This window comes from Ovis aries, chromosome 17 (assembly GCF_016772045.2).
Source record: "Ovis aries strain OAR_USU_Benz2616 breed Rambouillet chromosome 17, ARS-UI_Ramb_v3.0, whole genome shotgun sequence".
NCBI classification, from domain to species: domain Eukaryota; kingdom Metazoa; phylum Chordata; class Mammalia; order Artiodactyla; family Bovidae; genus Ovis; species Ovis aries.
This window is the reverse complement of record NC_056070.1, coordinates 72,450,112-72,470,968: the sequence shown is the minus strand read 5'-3', so window position 1 is coordinate 72,470,968 and position 20,857 is coordinate 72,450,112. Positions and strand designations below refer to the sequence as shown.

The window sequence follows — 20,857 nt, the reverse complement described above, 5'->3', positions numbered from 1 at the left end:
CCCAGAGAGGAAGGGAATCCGGATCTGAGGCACAGCATGGGTGAGCCTCACGAGTGCAGCGCTGAGGGAAAGGAGCCGGTCACCAAAGGCCCCAGCTGTGTCCAGAGCCGGGGGCTCCATTGAGGCAGGACGCAGACAGGTGGTGCCATACTGGGCCTCCGGGTTGGCGTGTTCCTTCCTGCCCCTTCATTACGGCAGAGTTTGTCCCGTTCCTACAGGGTGAACCCAGTTACTACAGAGGAGATTGGGCTCCTGTGGAGTGGGTCAGGTTTCTGTCGAGTGGATCGCAGTTACTGTGGGGTGGATCGGGTCCCTGTAAAGTGGATCACAGTTACTGTGGGGTGGATCGGGTCCCTGTAGAGTGGATCAGTTACTGTGGGGTGGATCGGGTCCCTGTGGACTGGATCACAGTAACTGTGGAACGGATGTTGGTGGTAAGTCCTGTCATTGGCACCCCATTCCTCCCATGCTGGCGGGGATGGCACCTCCCCCAGCTGCACCCAGGACAAGCGCCCCACCCGTCTGTCTCCAGCCCAGCTGCAGCTCCAGCAGGTGGCGCTGCAGCAGCAGCAGCAGCAGTTTCAGGCCCAGCAGCAGGTGGCGCTGCAGCAGCAGCAGCAGCAGCAGCAGTTCCAGGCCCAGCAGAGCGCCATGCAGCAGCAGTTCCAGGCAGCGGTGCAGCAGCAGCAGCAGCTCCAGCAGCAGCAGCACCTGATCAAGCTGCACCAGCAGAACCAGCAACAGGTGCCAGCCTCGTGCCCCCGAGCCGGGGTGGGGGGCAGCCGGGGCGGGGCGGGGGCTCCCGGATGCAGGCGGCCACAGCGAGGCGACCCTCAACGGGAAGGCTGGCCAGGGCCGCCAGTCCTCCGAGCACGCGCAGGCCTCCTGTCCTCCCTGTCCCTGAGAGCTCTGGTGTCTGGACACCATACTAATCGTCCCACATGGGTGGCCGTGTCACAGGAAAAGCTCTTCTCTCACACAGGGTCTTAGTCACTGTCCTGACGGGTTAAGCATCTCCCACTCCAGCCTGTTGAGGGTTAGGGGAGGGAAGCCCCGAAGGACCCACTCTTGGCCGCCTGCTCCCGGCCTGGGCTTGCGCCTCCTTTCCCACGCTCCTCCTCCCGGGCTAACAGGGCGTCTTCAGGCCCACCTCTTCTCCTCATCCTGAAGCTGGTCCTGTGCCCACTTTGGGGGCCACACACGCACCCCTGGAAGGGGCTCCTGAGGTCTGTGGTCAGACAAGCGTTGCCCAGCTTCTCTGGGGCTATACCTACACCTGACCCCTTACCACGCCCTCCGGACCCTTCCCTGGACCCTGCCTTTGTCCCCTCAGGCCTCGGATGGGCCAGCATCCGTGGCCAGGGCCCTGTGACGCTGGGAGTCCCTCTGCCCCTGGGAGCACCACTGGGCCAGGCCACGAGCTGACAGGCCTGCTTATTCTGCCCCAGCTGCAGCAGCAGCAGCTACAGCGCATGGCACAGCTGCAGCTGCAGCAGCAGCAGCAGCAGCAGGCTCTCCAGGCCCAGCCGCCCATCCAGCAGCCGCCGCTGCAGCAGCCGCCGCCCCCGCCCTCGCAGGCCCTGCCTCAGCAGCTGCAGCCCCCACAGCACCACCAGGCCCCGCCGCAGCCCCCACCGCAGGCACAGCCTCAGCCTCAGCCTTTGGTGTCACAGGCTCCGGCCCTCCCCGGGCAGATGCTGTACACCCAGCCGCAGCTGAAACTGGTGAGTAGCTGGCGCCACGCGGCCGGGGCCCTTCTCCTGGTGTCCCCAGGGCTGTGGGTGGCAGGCCCTCTTCCGGCGCCGGGACTCACCCTGGCACCCCCACCCCGGCCCCCATATGCCGCTCAGCAGAGGAGCGCGTGTCCCACCAGCCGCCGCACCCCGTGGCAGTGCCCTTCCTTTCAGGAGGCACCTTGTCTTCTAAGCAGCCTGGCTGATTTGGTGGAGGACAAGGGCATCACGAGGCTGTGGGTGAGAAGGTGGATGGCAGGCCCTGCATTCTCAGTGTGGCAGAGGGCATGCCACCCGCCCGGCCCACAGACCACTCGGAGTTCTGTTCTGAGCAGAGGTCGTGACCATGTTTTTGAGGAAGGCATACGATACTATCTTGTCACGTGAAGTAAAGTCGCTCAGTCGTGTCTGACTCTTTGCGACCCCATGGACTGTAGCCTACCAGGCTCCTCTGTCCATGGAGTTTTCCAGGCAGTGGTACTGGAGTGGATTGCCATTTCCTTCTCCAGCGGATCTTCCCGGCCCAGGGATGGAACCCGGGTCTCCCGCGTTGTAGACAGGCGCTTTACGGTCCGAGCCCCCAGGGGAGTCCTTGTCTTATCGTGCATCTGTACAGAATCAGATCCATGTCTGTGAATGGGGACATCACGTGGAAGACAGCATTGTCCCCAGCTGGGGGCGTCCGCTGTGTCAGGAGCCATTCTCATGTGTCTTGCGGCTTCCTGCTTTTGGTCCTTTGCTCCTTGCCTTTCACTGGGTGAGGTCGGGCAGAGCTGCACCGGAACCATGTGGCGGGTGTCTGGAGACCCCAAGGCGCAGGCTGCAGCGCTGGGGGTCCTGAGCAGGCTCCCGTCAGCAGGAGCCCGCTGGCCTAGGTTCCCTCGAGGAGTTGGGGCTGCGGGCAGGGCTCTCGCGGGCCGTCAGCGCCCTGGGTTCACCGCGGCAGCTGGTGGTGGCTGTGTGGTGGTTCATCGGGGCAGACTTCTCACTGGAGTCGGAGGTAGGGCTCAACTCTGCCGACTCAGAGCCAGGCTGGTGTGGGAACTGCCGACAAGCCACGGGTTAGGGTCGACTGGTAGCAGACGTCAGCCAGGGAAGCGGCGGGAGCCCCTCGGCTGGCCGCAAGGGCGCCCCACCGCTGGCCTGGCGGCTGCAGGTTGCTGCTCCTCCCTCCACAGGTCCGGGCCCCGATGGTGGTGCAGCAGCCGCACGTGCAGCCCCAGGTCCCACCGCAGACGGCAGTGCCCACGGCCCAGGCCTCGCAGGCAGTGGGTCCCGGAGTCCAGGTGAGGGCCCCGCGCCGAGGCTCTGGGGGCACCGCCAGTGCCTGCCACCCGTGGACGGCGAGCTTCTGGCTGGATCGGGCCAGTCCCGGGGTCCCCGGGGCAACTCCGCCCGGCGTGTCTGGGTTTGAGCTGGATAGGGCACGTGCCACGCCCACCCCGCGCCGCCCCACGTCTTCCCTCTTGCCTCCTTCCCCAGTGCGTGATGGCGGCGGGGGTGGTGGGCGGCATGCTCTCTTCCTGCTTCAGCTCTGAGCACGGAGCCGGGAGCCGTTGCTCCAGAGACCAGGAGGAGCCCGAGGATGGGGTGTCTGGCTCTGGCAGACATCCCTGACTTCCGGGACTCACCCCTGGGTGCCCACCCCCCGCACGTCAATGTCGATGGATGGAAGGGCCTCCTGGCCTGGCCCAGTAGCAGCCAGTCTCTTTGTCTGGGGTGGGAGGCCAGGCCTTCTCCACAGGCCCCCTGGCCCCCAGCCTGTGTCCGGTCCTGGCCTTGGTCCTTCCTGTCTCTGCCCACAGCGGCTCAGGCAGGCGTTGACTCAGCAGGTGCGCGGTGGTGAGACCCGTGGGCCCACAGGCTTCCACCCCCCTGTGGCCGTGTCACCGAGCCCCGTGTCCGGGCGGGGGTGCCGCGTGTCCCTTAGAGTCCAGCCTGGCCCTGTGGGTCGACTGCGGATGGGGTTCCCGCAGCCTTAGGAGGGCCTCTGTGGCCCCACGCCCCCTCCTCGGCTCACCCACACGCGGTCTCGTGAAGCCCGCGTCGCCTCTGCAGCCAGGGCAGGAATGTGGCCCATGTGCCCGCGTCGGCGACCTTCTTTGCCACCACTCTATGCCGGCCTCGTCCGCAGGGGCTCCCTGCTCTGTTCCCCTTCCCAGCGGTCACGCTGCCTTTGCTTCTGCTGGAGTTTGGGGCGGCCTGCGTGGCGTTTGGTCGCTTCGAGGGTGGTGTGGATTTGTGGCCTCTGTCCCAGCAGACTGCAGAGCTGAGGCGGGGACTCGGGGTGCAGCAGTGGGGAGGGGCGGGGTCGCCCCTCCTCCCGCAGGGTTTGGAGTTCTGAGGACCGGCCTTCGGGACGGAGGGCGTGCCCATGGCTTGCGTGCGCTGGAGGCCAGCCTGGGTGGCCACGCCCCAGACGCCCCAGGCTCCCAGGTCTGCCCACGGGGTGGGGCGCTCGCGGGTCCTGGGACCTGGTGGGCTGGCCTCAGTGCACGCTCGAGTCTAGCAGCAGTGGGCGTGAGAAGACCCCTGGGGGGAATGTCTGCTTCCTCAGCCCTTTGCAGCCTCGGTGGCAGCGGACAGGTCTGACCCAACACTAGGAAGTCAGCGTGGGTGGGGGAGGTGGGGCTGAGGGGGCAGACAGGAATCGTGGGTGGAGAGCCGGGTTGGCGGCTTTTCTTTCCTCCTCACGTTTCAGCAAAAGTCAGGCTCTCCTGGACTCAGTCCCCAGGGCCGCGTTGCCGTTCGAGCCCCTGTCCTCTGGAGCGGGTCCTGCCTGCCTCAGTCCCCGTCTGGTCTGGAGGGTTTTGCTGTTAGCAGTGGTGGGTGGCGTTTCTCAGAGTGACTCCGGGGCACTTGGGCCTCGGTCCCGACTGGAGCCTGGGACCCGGGTGTCTGAGGACGACTGGGCACCCATCTGGACACCTGGCTCCTGCGGTAACTCCAGCGGGGAGAGTGTCTCGAGGCCGCGAACTAGGACACAGGCGCAAGCCCCGCCCCTCCGCCAGCCCCGCCCCTCCGCCAGCCCCGCCCCTCCGCCAGCCCCGCCCCTCCGCCAGCCCCGCCCCTCCGCCAGCCCCGCTCCCTCCGCCAGCCCCGCTCCCTCCGCCAGCTCCGCCTGCGAGGATTCCCAGACATCAGTCGGCCTCCTTCTGGAGGCTGCCTGGGCGGGCTTCGTTTCGTTTCATCCTAACGGTTTTGAGCATAGGCAGGCCCAGCTCTCCAGGGCCTCAGACCCCAGACTGAGGGCTCTCATCAGGGCAAGCCAGGCCAGCCTTGATGCCTCCAGGGGTGCAGTTGACGAGGGGGGCGCTGTCAGCTCGTGCTGGGACACGGCGGGCAGCGGGAGGCTGCAGTCGTCCAGGGAAGGGTGGGCAGAGCCGGAGGGGCCTGGGCCAAGCCGTGCTGGGGGAGCGGGCGGAGAGGGTGGCCTCGGGCAGCCTGGTGGGATCCAGGCTCCTGTGAGCGTTCCTCCGTCTTCCCTGACTCAACTGAAAACAGCCACCAGGCAGAGTGGCCCTCAGCCGGCATTTGCGGCACCGGGTGCAGACTGCAGGCCAGGGCTGCAGAGTGCGGCGGGGCGGGCTGGGGGGCAGCTGGGAACTGCCTCCAGGGAGACGCTCGGCACACAGGAGGTGGCCGCAGTGTGCCGGACACCCCGAGCGAAGCCAGCAGGGCCTGCGGAGGCGTCCCGTGCGGTCACGGGCCAGGCTCTGCACGAGGCAGCTCCGGGGGCCTATTCCAGGGCCTGGTGGGCCGCCGTCTGCCCGGCCAGGACTAGCACCTCTCGTGTCTGGGTAGAAAGCGGTTTCCACACGCTCGCATTCCTAGTTCTTGGCCTGTGACCGCCTCCCTCGGTGTTCACAGACAGACGTGGCGGCCTCCTAGTGGGAGAGTGGGGCGGGAACACGCCGCGTTCGCTCGACGAGGGCTGCAGGGACCGGGTGACCCTGGGCGCTCCGAGTGCTCCCCTCGCTGCAGAGGTTGCTTGGCTGCCAGACCGCAGCTCTGGCCTGGGCGCTGGCGAGGGAGAGGCAGGGCAACCGCGTGGCACAGCCTCCGCCATGCCCTGCTGCCCGGCTTGTCCTTGGGGCCCAAGGGGTCACGGAGGCTTTGAAAGGTCAGCCCACTCGTCACTGTGCGTGGCCCTCGCTGGCCTCCCCTGCCTGCAGGCTCCCACACGCACAAGGCAGGGGCCTGGCACGTCGTGTCCCCCACTCGAAAGTCTCTACTAGCCCAGGGCCAGCAGTCCAGCCCTGCCGCCAGCGTGCGGGCCGCGTGTGTGGAGGGGCGCACCGCGTGGGTGTTTGAGAGGCGGCGGCAGAGGGGCCGCGGGGGCGCGCGGGCGGCTCAGCAGGCGCGCCCTCCCCGCAGGTCAGCCAGAGCGGCCTCACCGTGCTGTCGTCGCCGTCGCCGGGCCAGCAGGCGCACACCCCGCAGTCGATGCCGCCTCCCCCGCAGCCGTCCCCGCAGCCCGGCCCGCCCAGCTCGCAGCCCAGCTCCAACGTCAGGTAGGCCCGGCCGGGGCCCACCCCCACCTCTGGCCCCGGCCCCGCCCCCGGCTCACCCGCCTCCTCTCTGCCAGCTCCGGCCCCGCCCCGTCCCCCAGCAGCTTCCTGCCCAGCCCCTCGCCACAGCCTTCCCAGAGCCCAGTGACGGCGCGCACCCCGCAGAACTTCAGCGTCCCCTCCCCAGGACCGCTGAACACCCCCGGTAAGTGGGGCGAGGGTCGGGCACAGCCACGCCCCCCATGGGCGGGGCCGCGCTCACCAGGCCGCGTCCTGCAGTGAACCCCAGCTCTGTCATGAGCCCCGCCGGCTCCAGTCAGGCCGAGGAGCAGCAGTACCTGGACAAGCTGAAGCAGCTGTCCAAGTACATAGAGCCTCTGCGCCGCATGATCAACAAGATCGACAAGAATGAAGGTGGGCCCGCGGGCCAGCAGGATGGGCGGGGCGGGGCAGGGACCTCCGCCCCTTCTGAGGGTCCGCTGCTTCCCCAGACAGGAAGAAGGACCTGAGTAAGATGAAGAGCCTGCTGGACATCCTGACGGACCCCTCCAAGCGGTGAGCCTTGGTGCCCAGCCTGTGGGGACAGGGCTGCTCCCATGCTCACAGAGGGTCCCACCCAGTGGCCCTCACGGCCTTCTTGCTGGCCTGGCCCCCGACGTGCGGGTGGCCTTGGGCTGGAGACGGTCCCAGTGCCCATGTGTGCAGAAGGGGCGCTGAGCTCACAGGCGCTGGCCGTGGGAGGGACCGGACCCTCTGAGAGGGGCTCGAAGGCAGGGCCACGTCCTCACGCCCCTTGCTTCTCCCACGGGCCACGGAGCTGTTGAGGCCAGAACTCGGCCGGCACCCCCTTGCAGGTGGTCTGGCCTGAGGACCCTGCCCTCTCCTGGGGCCTTTGGCTCAGGCCAGGCCCCCTTCTGGAATGTTCTCCCTGTTCTGCTCACCTGGGCAGAATGCTGGGCACTGAGGGGTCCTGTGAGAGACGGACAGCCCTCCGGCCTCTCAGCCGTCATCGGGTGGGGGCAGGGGCCTGGCCTGCATCCCTCCTTGGCCTGCCATGGCGTGCCATGTCCTGGGCGCAGGGCCGCCCTGCCTCAGACTCAGCCTGGGAACAGCGTGGGCTGGCGGGCTCCTGGGAGTGGTCCCGGGGCCCAGGCCCCAGTCCGCTCCGTCCAGAGGAGGCCAGACTGTCCGTGGCTGAGTAGAGACCCGGGAGCGCTCGGCTCCCTGCCCCCACCTGGAGGGCCAGCCCTGTCTTCCTCCCTCAGGTGCCCTCTGAAGACGCTGCAGAAGTGTGAGATCGCCCTGGAGAAGCTCAGAAACGACATGGCGGTGGTGAGCGCGCTGCTCTGCCTGCACTGTCCCTGGGGCCGTGGGCATCCCTGCTGGTCAGGTGACCGCGAGCCGGAGCCTGTAGTCCGAGGGGGCGGGGGCCGTGCCCAGTGCTGTGGGTGAGGTGAGGATGCCGGGGAGCCTGTGGCTGCGGCCTCGTAGTGCACGGCTCTCGAGGCCCACGGACCTGGCCTGGCTGCCCCGCCTGTGGTCTGGAGCTTGTGGGGAAGCCAGGAAGGCCGGCTGGGCGAGGACGAGGGCCGGGGCCCGCGAGTGGGCTGCTGACCCCGCCGTCCTGCCGCAGCCCACGCCCCCGCCGCCCCCAGTGCCCCCCACCAAGCAGCAGTATCTGTGCCAGCCGCTGCTGGACGCCGTCCTGGCCAACATCCGCTCGCCCGTCTTCAACCACTCCCTGTACCGCACGTTTGTGCCGGCCATGACTGCCATCCACGGCCCGCCCGTCACGTGCGTACCTGCGGGGCTTGGCGGGCGGCGGGCCAGACCGCGGCCTGGCCGGGGGGGTCAACACGGCTGCCTCCTGCAGGGCCCCGGTGGTGTCCACCCGGAAGCGGAAGTTTGAAGAGGACGAGCGCCAGAGTATCCCCAACGTGCTCCAGGGGGAGGTGGCGCGGCTGGACCCCAAGTTCCTGGTGAACCTAGACCCTTCGCACTGCAGCAACAATGGGGCCGTCCACCTGATATGCAAGCTGGGTGAGTGCTGGGCCGGGGCTGGCGGGACCGCCTGCTCGCCCAGCCCAGCCCTCCTGGAATCTGCCCGCTGGCCTCGGCCCACACGCGATAGCATGCGCACTTGCCTGGGGGCTGGCCCTGAGCCTGCACGCGCTCATATCCCCCCAGGCACGGGAGCCCCCTCCCTCCCGTCCAGCTGCAGCTCCGGGCCTGAGGCCGGAGGGAATGGGAAGCGCGGGAGTCGGTGCCTGGGCCCCGCGCTGGCCTCTGCGGGGCCTCCAGGCCCGGTGGGCACTGCCGGGTCACCGGTGGGTCACAGGTGGGCACTGCCAGGCCACAGGTGGGCCACAGGTGGGCCACAGGTGGGCACTGCCGGGTCACCGGTGGGTCACAGGTGGGCACTGCCGGGTCACCGGTGGGTCACAGGTGGGTCACAGGTGGGCACTGCCGGGCCACAGGTGGGCACTGCCGGGTCACCAGTGGGTCACAGGTGGGCACTGCCGGGCCACAGGTGGTACCTTGTGTTTCGCAGATGACAGGGACCTCCCCAGCGTGCCGCCGCTGGAGCTCAGCGTGCCCGCCGACTACCCCGCCCAGAGCCCGCTGTGGGTCAACCGGCAGTGGCAGTACGGTGGGTGACGGGGGGCAGGCGCCCGGCGCTCCTCTGCCAGCCCCCGCCCTTCTGAGGCCCTCCTGCCCTCTTCCTCGGTGGACAGAGCAGGTGGCCGCGCAGGCCCACGGGAGGGGAGGCTCCCTGCCCACCGCACCCCTGCAGTCCTGAGCAGCCGGCTCAGGGCTGAGGCTGGCCCAGCAGCCCCTGTGGGCCTCTGTGAGGCCCCTGGGGACCCACCTGGGGGACAGGCCCTGGGACCACGCCATTGGTGCAGATGCTCCTCCCCAGGCTCAGGGCTGGCCTGTGGAGAAGCAGGCGCTGAGGGCAGTCCCCCCCAGCTGTCCACTGGCGTATGGGAGCTGGCACCCAGGCCCCAGGCTGGGGAGGGCGGTGGCGGTCCTGGCAGAGGCTCACGGCCGCCCTTCTCTGTAGACGCCAACCCCTTCCTTCAGTCGGTGCACCGGTGCATGACCTCACGGCTGCTGCAGCTCCCTGACAAGCACTCGGTCACAGCCCTGCTCAACACCTGGGCCCAGAGCGTCCACCAGGCCTGCCTCTCGGCCGCTTAGCCGCACCGCCGCTGCATGTCCGGCTTCCGCCCTCCGGGGGCCACGGGGCAGCTGGCAGCCTCCTCGGCCCCATGTCGGACGTTTCTGGACGCTGGCTTCCTTAGAGAGCCCGGACCTCGGTTAGCTCTTCTGCTTTCCCTCCGCCTCGGGACCAGCTACACGCTTCCACACGCGGAGAGGCCCCAGCCGCACCCCGGCCCTGCGCGCGAGGGCTTCTGTCCCCTGCAGGGCCCGTGTCCACTTGGCACGGTGGGTCCCGCGTGAGCCTCGTTTGTGTGCTGGAAAGCCTTCTGCCGTTTCCCGGGGGGCGTGCAGGACACAGGAGATCCTGAAGACGCACGCACAGCTCTCCGGCCACAGTCTGGGGTCGCGCGCGCCGCGGGGTGCCCCAGGGTCGGGCGCTCACTGCAGGGCCCCGCCACCCTCCTCCCGCCAGGCCTGGCGCCCGCTCGGGTCAGGATGCTGTCCTCAGAACCGGCGTTCTGAGAGACTGAGGCTCCTGCTGGGGCACTGGCCAGCTGGCCCCCTGCTGGAGAGAGGGTCCCCCTTTTTGTACGTGCATCCCCGTGTCTTCTGTGGTTCTTATAATAAATTTATTATTCCTGTGTCTGCCGTGGGTCTGTCACTGTGTCCCCCTGCCTCCCTGCCGTGAGTCCGGGGCCCTCTGTCCAGTGAGGGGCGCTGTTGGGGCGGAGCGAGGTCCCCCACTGGAGGGGGACGCCTAGACTCCATGGGGCTGGGAGGACTGTCCTGCGAGACTGGTCCAAGCCGAAGCTGTCACTCTGGCAGACGAGGGTGTCCTGCGGCCATCGCCGGGCAGGCCAGCATCCCGGGGAGGACCTTGCCCCGCGGCCATGGCCCCGGCCCTCGGTGGAGGAAGGTGGGCCAGGCAGGGCCGCTCACCAGCTGTGTGTGCCGGTGGACGCAGGACGGTGTCGCGCGGGTGCCTGGCAGGCAGCCCCCTGCACTCGGGGAGGAGCGTTAGGGCCGTGGCTCCGCTTCTTTTCTTCCAGGGCAGCCGCCGGGTCCGGCAGGCGGGGTGACTCCTGGCAGGCCCCGCCCGCCACCAGGCGCAGAGCCACCTGCCGCCAGGTGCAGAGCCCGGGTGACGGACGAGGCTCACGACTGGGAGAAACGAGCTTTATTTCCAGTCTTCAACAGGCTCATGCTTATTCCATAACACGTGCGTGAGAACGCAGGATAGCAAAATACTGAGGGAGAAAATAGTTCCCAGCCCCGAGACCACGTGCGGTGTCCGCCGTGGGCCTGGTCGATCGGAAGCTGGCTTGGCTTAGCGTGCTGGGGGTGCGTGGGGCACAGTCCCGCAGGGTGGTGGCTGGGCCTGGCGCTCAGAGCACCGAGCGGTGCAGCCGCCGGCCCTGCACCGCCTGCAGCCGCCGCTGCCGCTCTGCGAAGCTGGTCTTGAGGCTCTGCTTCAGTGCCGGCAGGATGGCATGCTCTGCCACGGGCGCCCGGCTCAGGATCAGGCTGGGGGCAATGGAGGTCACTGCAGGCACCCTCCCCACCCCGCAGCCCCCGGGCGCAGAGGCTGCCCGCCTCCCATCCCAGCAGGACTTACCATTTCTTAGAGATGCCCTTGGCGGTGACCTTGGGGAGCTGCGTGGCCCCCAAGTGCAGGGCCTCCTGGTCTCTGGAGAAGGGATTTGGCCGTGAGCCCCAGATGAGTGGGCCCAACCATGCCCCTGCAGCTTCCCGGCGCACCTACCTGGGGGAGCTGGGCCCAGCCTCCTCGGGGCCGGCCCTGGGCCTCTGGCTCCTTTCCAGGAGCGACTTGAGGTGCTGCAGCTGAAGGCAGGGAGGAGAGGCGCCCTGGGTGGGGCGGTGGGGCCCTGGGGCGCCCAACCCCTCCCCGTCCCCTTCTCCCCCCTCCCCTTCTCCCCCCCCTCCCCTTCTCCCCCCTCCCCTTCTCCCCCCTCCCCTTCTCCCTCCCCCCCACCTCCTGTGCCTGCAGGAGGTTGGCGTTCCACAGCTGCCGGATGACGACCTCACACTGCTGCAGTGTGGCAGGCTTGCGCAGGTGCAGGGGCAGGCCCACTGAGGGGGGCGCCCCTGGCACCTGCATGCCCTTGTGCTGGCTGCCCACCGCCCAGGGGGGCACTGTGTTAGCGCTGTCTGCCTCTTCATCCCTGAAACAGTCATGAGAGCTGCCGGGGCGGGGGCAGGGCCGGGGCAGCCTGCCGTGGGCGGTCTCACCAGCTCTCAGGGTGGCACTTGCTCCAGAGTGCGGAGGGGGCATCTCCACAGCCTGGCTCCCTTCTCTGCCCGGCAGCAGGCCCACCCCTTCCTCCCCTCGCAGCACACACTTAGGGGTGGGTGTGCTCGAGCTGCCCGGGGTCCGGCGCGGGGTGCCCACAGGCTGCAGAGAAGCAGGGGCGGGCCCGCTGTCCCAGCAGACAGCAGGCGAGTCCCAGGGAGGCCCTGCTCTGGTGTGCGACCCTGTGCCCTCCAGAGCCCAGCACGGTTCGTGGGGGAGCCCCAACCAGACTCGGGGTTCTCTGGGTGAAAAGCAAGCTAATGTGGAGGCCTGGACGTTTTGCTTCTGTGTTTGAAAGCATCCTTTAGGGGTTGCTGCCAGCCCCTCCTGCAGATTCAGGCCAGTTCAGGGGGCCTGCTGGGTCCCGGGGAGGGGAAAAGGCAGTGCCCACCAGGTGGGCCAGCCCAGCCTTCAGGAGCCTGTTTCCCACTGGAGACCGTTTGAAAAGGCTACGCCGTGAGCGGGTTCCAGGCTGTGAGCCTGCCGAGCACACCGTCCCATGGGCGCAGGGAGCCTTACTTGACAGGCCCCTGCACCCCGAGGGCCTTGTCCACCATGCTGCCATGAAGCAGGGAGGCGACCGAGGTCTCCTCCAGGTCCGGCTGCGGGGGGCCTTCAGCTTTCCAGTCTGGCTTCTTAGAGGACCCGGGCTGGGGCTTTGCCTTGCCCTGAGAGCCGGCTGCAGGTCAGACCCAGACAGGGCCTTGTCACCGGGCGTCAGTGGGCCACGTGCGCCCGCGGGGCCCCACCTGTCCCTCATAAAGGGCACAGGGGAGCAGCCTCCTTCTGGGCGGGGTGCTGGGAGGCACAGAGGCAGGGTGGGGCAAAGCCCGTGGGGGTCTGAATGTCCTGAAGGGGCCACAGTGCTGAAGGCTGGCTGCCCCAGCAGCTGAAGCAGGGAGAGAGCCCCACACGCCCTGCAGAGTGGTCCTGTGGGCCTCGGCAGAGCTCAGGGCCGGGGGGGGGGGGCGGGGTTGGCCGGCAGCCATTCCCTGACTCTGAACCCCATTTTGGGCAAAATGAAAGTGAAGGCAAGATCTGGGCCCAGCCCACACGAAGCCTGGAGTGTCAGAGGCACCGTCGGGCAGGGCAGCTCTCGAGGCTACACTTGGCTCCGCGTTGGGGCCCCCACCTGCGTCCTGCCTGCTCTGAGGGCTGAGCTGAGCAGGCGGAGGACCCCGGGGCTCCTGGGGCACACGTTCTGCCGCCTTGCACCCCACACTGACGGTCTTCCCTCCAGCCAGCCCGCTGACCTGGCCCCTGGCCCCAGCTCCCTCCTGGGCCTTCAGCTCACAGGCCCCTGGGGACCTTCCTGGGTCCCTTCAGCGTCTCCTTGACCCCCGAGTCCATGGGGCCTGGCTGAGGCGCCCCCTGAGGACCACTGTGGGCGCTCAGCGTGCTGCTCAGCACCCCACGCCCGCATCAGGCCCGCAGCACCCGAGGGGCCCTGCTCTACCCCAACCCCAAGCACAGAGGCGCCCGCGCACTCACCCGACACTGTTGTGTTCGAGACGGACTTGTTGGACTGAAGGCTGGAGCTCGACGTGCTGCCTGTGGGGCGCGGGGGGTCAGCCCACGGCGGCAGGGCCACGCTCCCGTCCCACCCGTTTCTGTGCCCCCTCCACACACGAGCAAGGCTGCCCCAGACCCTGCCAGTCCCGGAGGGAGCGTGGAAGGGGGCTGCGGCTGGAACCGGGGTCCTGAGTGGGAGCACGGCCTCTCCCCAGGTCCCCTCGGGGCCCCAGCACTGCGTGCCCACATCAGAGCCTGGCGGCTGTGGGGCTGTGGGGCCCCGACAGAGAAGGGTCCCCGGCACTCCCCCAAGCGTGCCTCCCAGGAAGAGCGCCCTGGGGGCCTTCGAGGCTGGCACCGCTCACCACTCAGACCGCCTCCCAGTGAAGGCCTGGCCTCAGCAGGAGGAGGGGAGGGGAGCCCTGGGCAAGGCTGCCGGACAGGCAGGGCCAGCCGGCGCAGATGAGGCCGTGGGCGGTTGCCGTGGAGACAGTGGGGCGGCCCGAGACCTCAGGGACCGGAGCTGGGGCTGTGCTGGGCCGGCCTGTGTTTCGGGCGAACGTCTGGGGCCGCTGTGCAGAGGACGAGCCTCCAGGAGAGTGAGGCTGGGGTCCGTGGGGGCGCGAGGGCGCTTCTGTCCACGGCCCCTGCTGCGCTCTGGTGCGGTGGCCCAGGCTGCAGCTGGGAGCTGTCTCTCTGGGCTAATCCGGGGGCTGCTCTTGAGGGCAGTCACTTTGCACGAGGCACCTGTGGGCCTCAGCCTTACCTTTCTTCTGTGGCTTTTGGTTCATGATGAGCTTGTAGTGGAGATCTGAAAGCAAGCATGGGCTCTGCTCGGGGCCACTCTGAGAGACACGGCTTGGCCCGTGGCCCAGGCCTCCCTGCTGAGGCCCTGAGGAGCCCTGCCCTGTGGACGCAGACACGGCTCCTTCGGGCGGACTCCGGGTGCCCCTGGCTGCTCCCTGAGCCGGAGCCCCTCCCTGCATCCGTGACGTCGGCGGGGCGCCCTCTGCCGGGTGGGCCCAGGCTCCGGGGGGGACAGAGGGAGTCAGGATGACCCAGGGGGCCGGGACCCATCTGGGTGCGCTCGGCTTGGGACAATCCATCGGCCTGCCTGCGCGGACCCGGGGGCGGGGGATGGGGGGCGGTGTTTCACTTCGACAAAAAGGTTTTCAAAGGGAAGGGGGCGGCCGGGTTTCCGTTGCGGGCGGTGTGGCGGGCTCGGGGCCTGGGTGGCGGAGTCCCGCGAGGCGGCCTCCTGAGGCCCGGCCCGCCGCCCGCCTCACCCTTGTTCTCGCGCTTCAGGCGCTCGATCTCCTCGTGGAGCTTGACCAGCGTCTCCGAGTGCTGGCGCTGCAGGAACTGCACGCTCTTCTCCAAGTCCAGCACCCGCTTCTGAGCCTCGTTGAGCCCGAGCGACGCGCCGAGCTGCCCGGGCTGGGGGACCGCCGGCAGGCGCGGGCGCGGGCGCGACGTGCCCCGGGAGCCCGGGATGCCCGAGCTGCGGGGCCGCTGCCCTGCCGCCACCCCCGCCGCGCTCATGTAGCCGCTGCCGCTGGACGCCCACTCGATGGCTCGGCTGCCGCGACCTGGCGCGGCGTCGCCATGGAAACGGGAGAGCCCGCTGGGCGCGCGCGCGGCGGGGCGGGGCGCCCGGGGGCGGGGCGCCCGGGGGCGGGGCGCCCGGGGGCGGGGCGCCCGGGGGCGGGGCGCCCGGGGGCGGGGCGCCCGGGGGCGGGGCGCCCGGGGGCGGGGCGCCCGGGGGCGGGGCGCCCGGGGGCGGGGCGCCCGGGGGCGGGGCGCCCGGGGGCGGGGCGCCCGGGGGCGGGGCGCCCGGGGGCGGGGCGCCCGGGGGCGGGGCGCCCGGGGGCGGGGCGCCCGGGGGCGGGGCGCCCGGGGGCGGGGCGCCCGGGGGCGGGGCGCCCGGGGGCGGGGCGCCCGGGGGCGGGGCGCCCGGGGAGACCCTTGACTTCGTGCGGGTGTCGCGGCCCCGCCCCAGTGGGGTAGCTCGCTTGATCACAGGCCGCCCCTCATTTCAGAAAGTGAAGAGGAACGAACTAAAGAGCCTCTTGATGAAGGTGAAAGAGGAGAACGAAAAAGTTGGCCTAATGTTCAAAAGGCTAAAATCACGGCATCCAGTCCCGTCAAGATGAGGAAGAAGTGGAAACAGGGACAGATTTTATTTCCTGGGGCTCCCAAACCACTGCGGACTGTGACTGCAGCCATGAAATTAAAGGACTGCTGCTCCTGGAATCAAAGCTATGATAAAATCAAAGCCAGATAGCATATGAGACAGCACAGACATTATTTTGCTGACAATGGTGCATAGGGTCACAGCTATGGTTTTTCCCGTAGTCATGTATGGATATAGAGTTGGACCATGAAGAAAGCTGAGCACCAATGAATAGATGCTTTTGAACAGTGGTGCTAAAAAAGATTCTTGAGGGTCCCTTGGACTTCAAGGAGATCCAACCAGTCAATCCTAAAGGAAATCAACCTTGAATCTTCACTGGAAGTGCTGAAGCTGAAGCTGCAATACTCTGGCCACCTGATTCAAAGAGCCAGCTCATTGGCAAAGCACCTGATGCTGGGAAAGATTGAAGGCAGGAGGAGAAGGGGGCCACGGAGGATGAGATGGCTGGAGGGCATCACCGACTGGATAGACATGAGTTTGAGCGAGCGCTGGGAGTTGGTGATGGACAGGGAGGCCTGGTGTGCTGCAGTCCGTGGGGCCGCAACGAGTCGGACACGACTGAACGCCTGAACAGCAACATTCCTCTGACAAACCGCAGAGGCCCATCCTCCGTTACAGGTCTTAGTTTAGTTATGTTCACTGGCTGTGTTTCAATAGTTCGTGTTCTAAATAGCTGATATGGTTACAGATGATACTTTAGATGACACGATTTTGTCTCAAAAATCAAAAGGTAGAATTTCCACTTCCAGTCATCGCAGACCCCTGTGCTTTATGAAGTGTGAACAAAACACGAAACAGTTGTCTGCAGGCACCAGAGGAGAACAAAAAGCAAACAGAATTTGCAAGAAGGCAGTGCTTGAAGAGCCATTTTCTCCTGAGGGCTCCCGATCAGCGAGACCGGAGCGGAAAGCCGCCGGCTTACTGGATGGAGAGGGTGATGGGTGGAAACTGAGGGGTGCTGGAAAGTTCGGAGCTATGAGCTCCCTTCATGTGTGTGGCTGGCCTGGAACGCAGAAGGTCCCAGGGCAGGACAGAGCCAGAGGCCAAAATGGCCAACTCCAGGGGAGACCACGTTTGGGAACTAACAGAGATGCTTTCAGAGAAGACAGAGAAGTTTTTCATTTAAGCTCCCGAAGAGTCACAGCTTGGGAATAAGGACCGTACTTTAGAAATAAGAGATTTGCACGAAGAGCAAGGACAAAGTCAAGCTTCATCTGCCCCTATAAAATGCAAAGCCCAACCTCCACAGGTCCTCTTCCGGTAACTCAGCCGCCCAGAGAACCAAAGTCAGAACCCAGAGCCTCACTGCCAAGCGACCTGTGACGTCAGACCTCCACTAGTGAAGCCCAGACGCGGTGGGGTCAAGCGGAAGAATTCAGATTCCGCCGACAGAAACAGGTCACAAGTAACTCTAGACTAGAGTTTCCAGCAGAGCGGTGGGGGCTTACTTGGCCAGTCGTGTCCGACTCTTTGGGGCCCATTGGCTGTAGCCCACCAGGCTCCTCTGTCCATGGGATTTTCCAGGCAAGAATACTGGAGCGGGTTGCCATTTCTCTCTCCAGGAGATCCTCCCCACCCAGAGATTGAACCTGGGTTTCCTGTATCGCAGGCAGATTCTTTACTGACTGACCTACCAGGGAAACCCGACAGAAAAGTGCTGTATAATACCTGTGTAAAGTCTGCAGAAAAAGACAGTTGTGGTGATTGAAACCATGGAGAAGTTTAAACACAGTTGGGGGGAAAATATATACACGTGTATTCTGGTTTTCTGGCCCGCAAGAAGAGCTGAACACACTGAAAATCACCAACTGTTCTTAGACCCATCACAGCCCTGAGGTCTCAGGGCAAACCACTGCCCTGTTTTGGAGACAGATGGGTACAGAGAGCCACAGCTCAACCGCAGCAGCGGCCTGGACAAGAGCCAGTGCCAGGCGGGGGGCGGGCGGGACAGCCTAAAGTGCAATTGATGAATTGCTGGCCTGGCTCGGTGTGAACAAGGCTGAGAGTTAAAAGTGGGAGGAGACGCCTCCTATCTCAAGGGGCTCCCAGCGCTCCTATTGGGCTCTCACAGGGAAAGGTGGGTACGGGTGGGCCACGGGCACTCGGTCAGGCTTGCAGGCAGCTGCCCATCAGCCGGGCAGAAGCACGTCCTCCTGGGTAGAAACGGCTCAAACGACACAGAGGCCCCCACGTCCACCCCGCCCCTGTCCCGAGGCGTGGACGCCGCCCAAGCCTCCTCTGTGCTTGCGCACTTCCGCTGACACGCCTGTGGGTCGGGCTCATTTGTCTGCTATGACTTTCGGCTGTTTTCCTGTGACGGGGGCGTGGCAGACATCCTGCTTTGCAGCTAGGTTTCTGTTTTCTCCGCGGGTCTTGGTGCTCAGGGAGCTGTCAGTTCCTTGCTTTGTTGTTCTGTAAACTTTGGCTGGCTGTGCTGGGGCTCAGGCGCGTCACTGGGAGTGCAGAGTCTTGGCTCTGCACCACCGTCACATCCCTTTGGTGTTCTTTTTTTTGCTACACAGCGGTCTCTGGGCTCTTCCTGCGTCCGCTCTCCTGGGCCATCCTAACCCTCCTGGGCAAAGTCAAGGACAAGCTGGCTGTGCCGGCGACCGTGCGGGCCAGGGCTGTGCAGCGCGGGAGGCGGCTCCTGCCGCTGCACCTGCCGCAGCCCCGCGAGACCAGCTTCGGTTAAGAGGGAGGGACGTGCTTGCTCGGGGCCGGCCAGGAAGACAGACTTGGCTTCTGTTCATCATCCTGGCGACTCTTGTGGGGAATAAGTCAACCGGGAAATGACCACTGTCTTTTCTAAGGGCAGTGACACGGAGGCCGTGTTCTTACTGTCCCCTCCTCCCCAGTCACGCGCACCTAGAGGGCCGGTGTCGATCTCGCTTTGCCCTTCGTCAGGGCCAGCGGCCCTGCAGCTCCCGATCCCGGGACAGGGAGCGCGCTGTGCACGGGCGCCAATACTTCCAGCGATCTGAGGGGAGACGCGCGTCGTGAAGACGTTCGGGCCCCTGAAGTTTTCTCTTGCCACTTGCCCTTTTCTTGTCATACCTGAAAAACCAGTGAGCTCACTTTTCAATATTTGCTCCTGTGTTTTCTCCTAACGGTCCTAGTTTTAGCTTTTTCTTTAAAAATAAGTAATTAGGCTGCACCAGGTGTTCCTTGCGTCACGCGGGAACCGCGTTGACTGCAGTGTTCGGCTTGTGTAATCTGAGTTCCCCGACCAGGGACCGAACCCACGTCCCCAGCGTTACAAGGCGGACTCTTCAAGGGCCACAGGGAGGTGCCTGTAGCTGAGTTCTGAGTCAGTCTGTGACCTGAGCCTTGGCCAGGCCCCTTCACTCGTCCAACATTAGATTAAAGGACCCCGTCCTGGCCCTTTTCTCGTCATGGACAGGCTAACGTATCCGCTAGCTGACATTTTGGTCCCTGGATATGTATATAATAGGTATAGTAAGGTATCTGTCAAGCGAATGTACTTGTTGGGCAGCTCACTTGCTCAGCACTGGAGAGAAAAGAGGACAACCCTCGTCCACAGAGAGCAAACGTCCTCATTGGACGGATGGTCAGTCATGAGTATTTATTCATTTATTCAGCATCTCCAAGCGCACAGCACCACACAGATGACAAGAAGTATGTCTTTGCTTTTATCTGTGGACAGTGGTTAGTCCAGAGGGGGCCCTCCGTCCAGCCCGGGGGACAGAGGCGGGGAGGACGGACTGGGGCCAGGGGCATGGGGCTCCCCGGGCGGGAGGGAGGGGGTGCAGACCCTCAGAGGCCTGCCAGCGGGCCGAGCAGCACCCCGGGCTCCCTGAGAGGAGGGTGGCGGTGGGGCCGGCCGGGCAGGGGGCTCTCGCTGATCAGGCTGCCCTGAGTGTGGGTCTCTCTTTGGAGGCTTCAGACGCACAGACTCTGAGCTTCCTGGGGACATTCTGTAGGACATGGAAGCTTGAAACAGACAGGAAGGCTTCTGGGAAACAGTTCAGGAAGGACGGTGAGCCCAGCGTTGGCTGCGGGGCTGGGAGGCCGGGGGCTCTGAGAGGCGACTGGTGTGCCCAACTTGGGCAGCACTTGGGTGGCCGAAAGGTCGAAGCCAGGGCACTGGGGCTTGAGGGGGTGGGCAGCTGGCATAAACCGCCTGAGGCTCTGGGTGGGGCTGAGATGTGCAGAACCCCCACCTCCAGCCTGCCCCCGACCCCGGGCTCCAGGCCAGCAGCCCCTCCGCAGGGCTCTCCCCTCGCTGTGCCCGCCCCCTGCCCCCTTCTGCAGCTCAGCTGTGGGTGTGAAACCCCGGGCCCATCAGCTAGATCTGCGGCGCCTGTGAGCAGCCTCCCCCACCGGCTCGCTCCACTTGTTTCTACAGAAACCTGCATGTCCTCCCGAGCGGCTCAGAGCCACGAGGTAGGACGCGTGCTCAGGTTGTTGCTCCGGGAGCTTGGCGGCACAAGCTGCGGTGCCCGCGGGCGGGAAGCCACCTGGGCAGGCGTTGGCAGCGAGTAAGGCTGTTATTTACAGGGTGCCATGCAAGGGAGGGGAGCCTCAGGCCCACTGCAGGATGGCCGCAGAGTTAAGTGTCCTTTCCAGCGATCTCTCCGTCTGTGCTGGTCTTCACTGTGTCTGTGGGCTCTTCTCCGGTAGTCAGGAGTAGCTTCTCGTGCTGTGGAGCTCAGGCTCAGCAGTCATAGCGCATGGGTTTAGCTGCTCCGCGGCACATGGGATCTTCCCAGATCAGGGATGGAACCCATGACTCCCGAAGCGGCAGGCGGGTTCTTCAGCACTGTGCCGCCAAGGAAGCCCAAGTGAGTGGCCTTTGAAGGGGAAGTGGAGGGGCGGGGCTCACCCCCTTAGGGCTGGTGCCCCCAGGTCTGGGGCTGTAGCCGGCTGCCCTGGAAAACGACTCAGGACGCCTGTCAGGAAGCTGCACCTCCAGGCACCCGGCAGCGTCAGGGGCTCAAATGCAAACTCACCCCGGCACTCGGTTCCCACCCGGGCCTCTTCAGAACCGGGGCCCCTGCCCACCTTCCCGCACCTCCCCGCCTGGGACGGCAGCCTTTCTCCCCTGGGACCTGTCTCCTGGGCTCCACTCCTTCCCGTCCCGTCTCCACTCTGTAACCAGAGCCCCCACACCACCTCAGGGTCCGTGTGACGGAGGGGTCCCCAACGCCCCATCCGTTGGGCCCCCTGGGCAAAGCTGCCAAGCATTGTGGGCCCTGGCTGCCCTCCACACCCCACACTCCAGGTCTGAGCATCGGTGGCACCCGGCCCCCCAACCTCAGCGTCCGCTTTTACTTCTGAATCCTGCTCCGTGAAGACCCCCCAGGTCCTGGCACAGCTGCGGGTACCACAGTGGGTGGCTGCTCCACAGTTAATGGTGTGTGGGCAAAGGGGGGGCGTGGCGGTGAGCAGAGCCCCGGAGAGATGGGGGTCC

General features: G+C 66.3%; 2 protein-coding genes across 5 annotated transcripts in view; one reads left to right on the top strand and one right to left on the bottom strand.

Moving 5' to 3' along the window:
* MED15 (mediator complex subunit 15) overlaps positions 1-10,052 on the top strand; it is a 42,062-nt gene extending 32,010 nt beyond the window's left edge. For 2 of the 3 annotated variants that reach the window (XM_060400876.1, XM_042234211.1), the window contains 12 exons: positions 533-744; positions 1,449-1,724; positions 2,912-3,019; positions 6,111-6,247; positions 6,322-6,449; positions 6,524-6,658; positions 6,736-6,799; positions 7,510-7,576; positions 7,878-8,038; positions 8,118-8,284; positions 8,796-8,894; positions 9,309-10,052. In XM_060400876.1, coding sequence (XP_060256859.1) covers positions 533-744; positions 1,449-1,724; positions 2,912-3,019; positions 6,111-6,247; positions 6,322-6,449; positions 6,524-6,658; positions 6,736-6,799; positions 7,510-7,576; positions 7,878-8,038; positions 8,118-8,284; positions 8,796-8,894; positions 9,309-9,445 — 1,691 coding nt within the window. In that variant the 3' untranslated portion in view covers positions 9,446-10,052. Of the gene's footprint in view, positions 1-532; positions 745-1,448; positions 1,725-2,911; positions 3,020-6,110; positions 6,248-6,321; positions 6,450-6,523; positions 6,659-6,735; positions 6,800-7,509; positions 7,577-7,877; positions 8,039-8,117; positions 8,285-8,795; positions 8,895-9,308 lie in introns of those variants that run through there. The other variant, XM_042234210.2, reaches the window with a different exon arrangement.
* Positions 10,053-10,571: 519 nt separating this feature from the next.
* On the bottom strand, positions 10,572-14,823 carry CCDC74B (coiled-coil domain containing 74B). 2 transcript variants are annotated; one of them, XM_027980294.2, is made up of 8 exons: positions 14,519-14,823; positions 13,999-14,043; positions 13,212-13,271; positions 12,240-12,399; positions 11,403-11,592; positions 11,172-11,251; positions 11,025-11,096; positions 10,572-10,933 (listed from the first exon to the last, which is right to left on the bottom strand). In XM_027980294.2, the coding sequence occupies exons 1-8, from the start codon at positions 14,772-14,774 to the stop codon at positions 10,795-10,797; spliced, it is 1,002 nt and encodes a 333-aa protein (XP_027836095.1). In that variant the 5' UTR covers positions 14,775-14,823; the 3' UTR covers positions 10,572-10,794. The 2 variants fall into 2 exon arrangements, with proteins under 2 accessions (XP_027836095.1, XP_027836094.1); XM_027980293.3 differs by lacking the exon at positions 14,519-14,823 and having other exon boundaries at positions 13,999-14,475.
* Between the last annotated feature and the right edge of the window lie 6,034 nt (positions 14,824-20,857).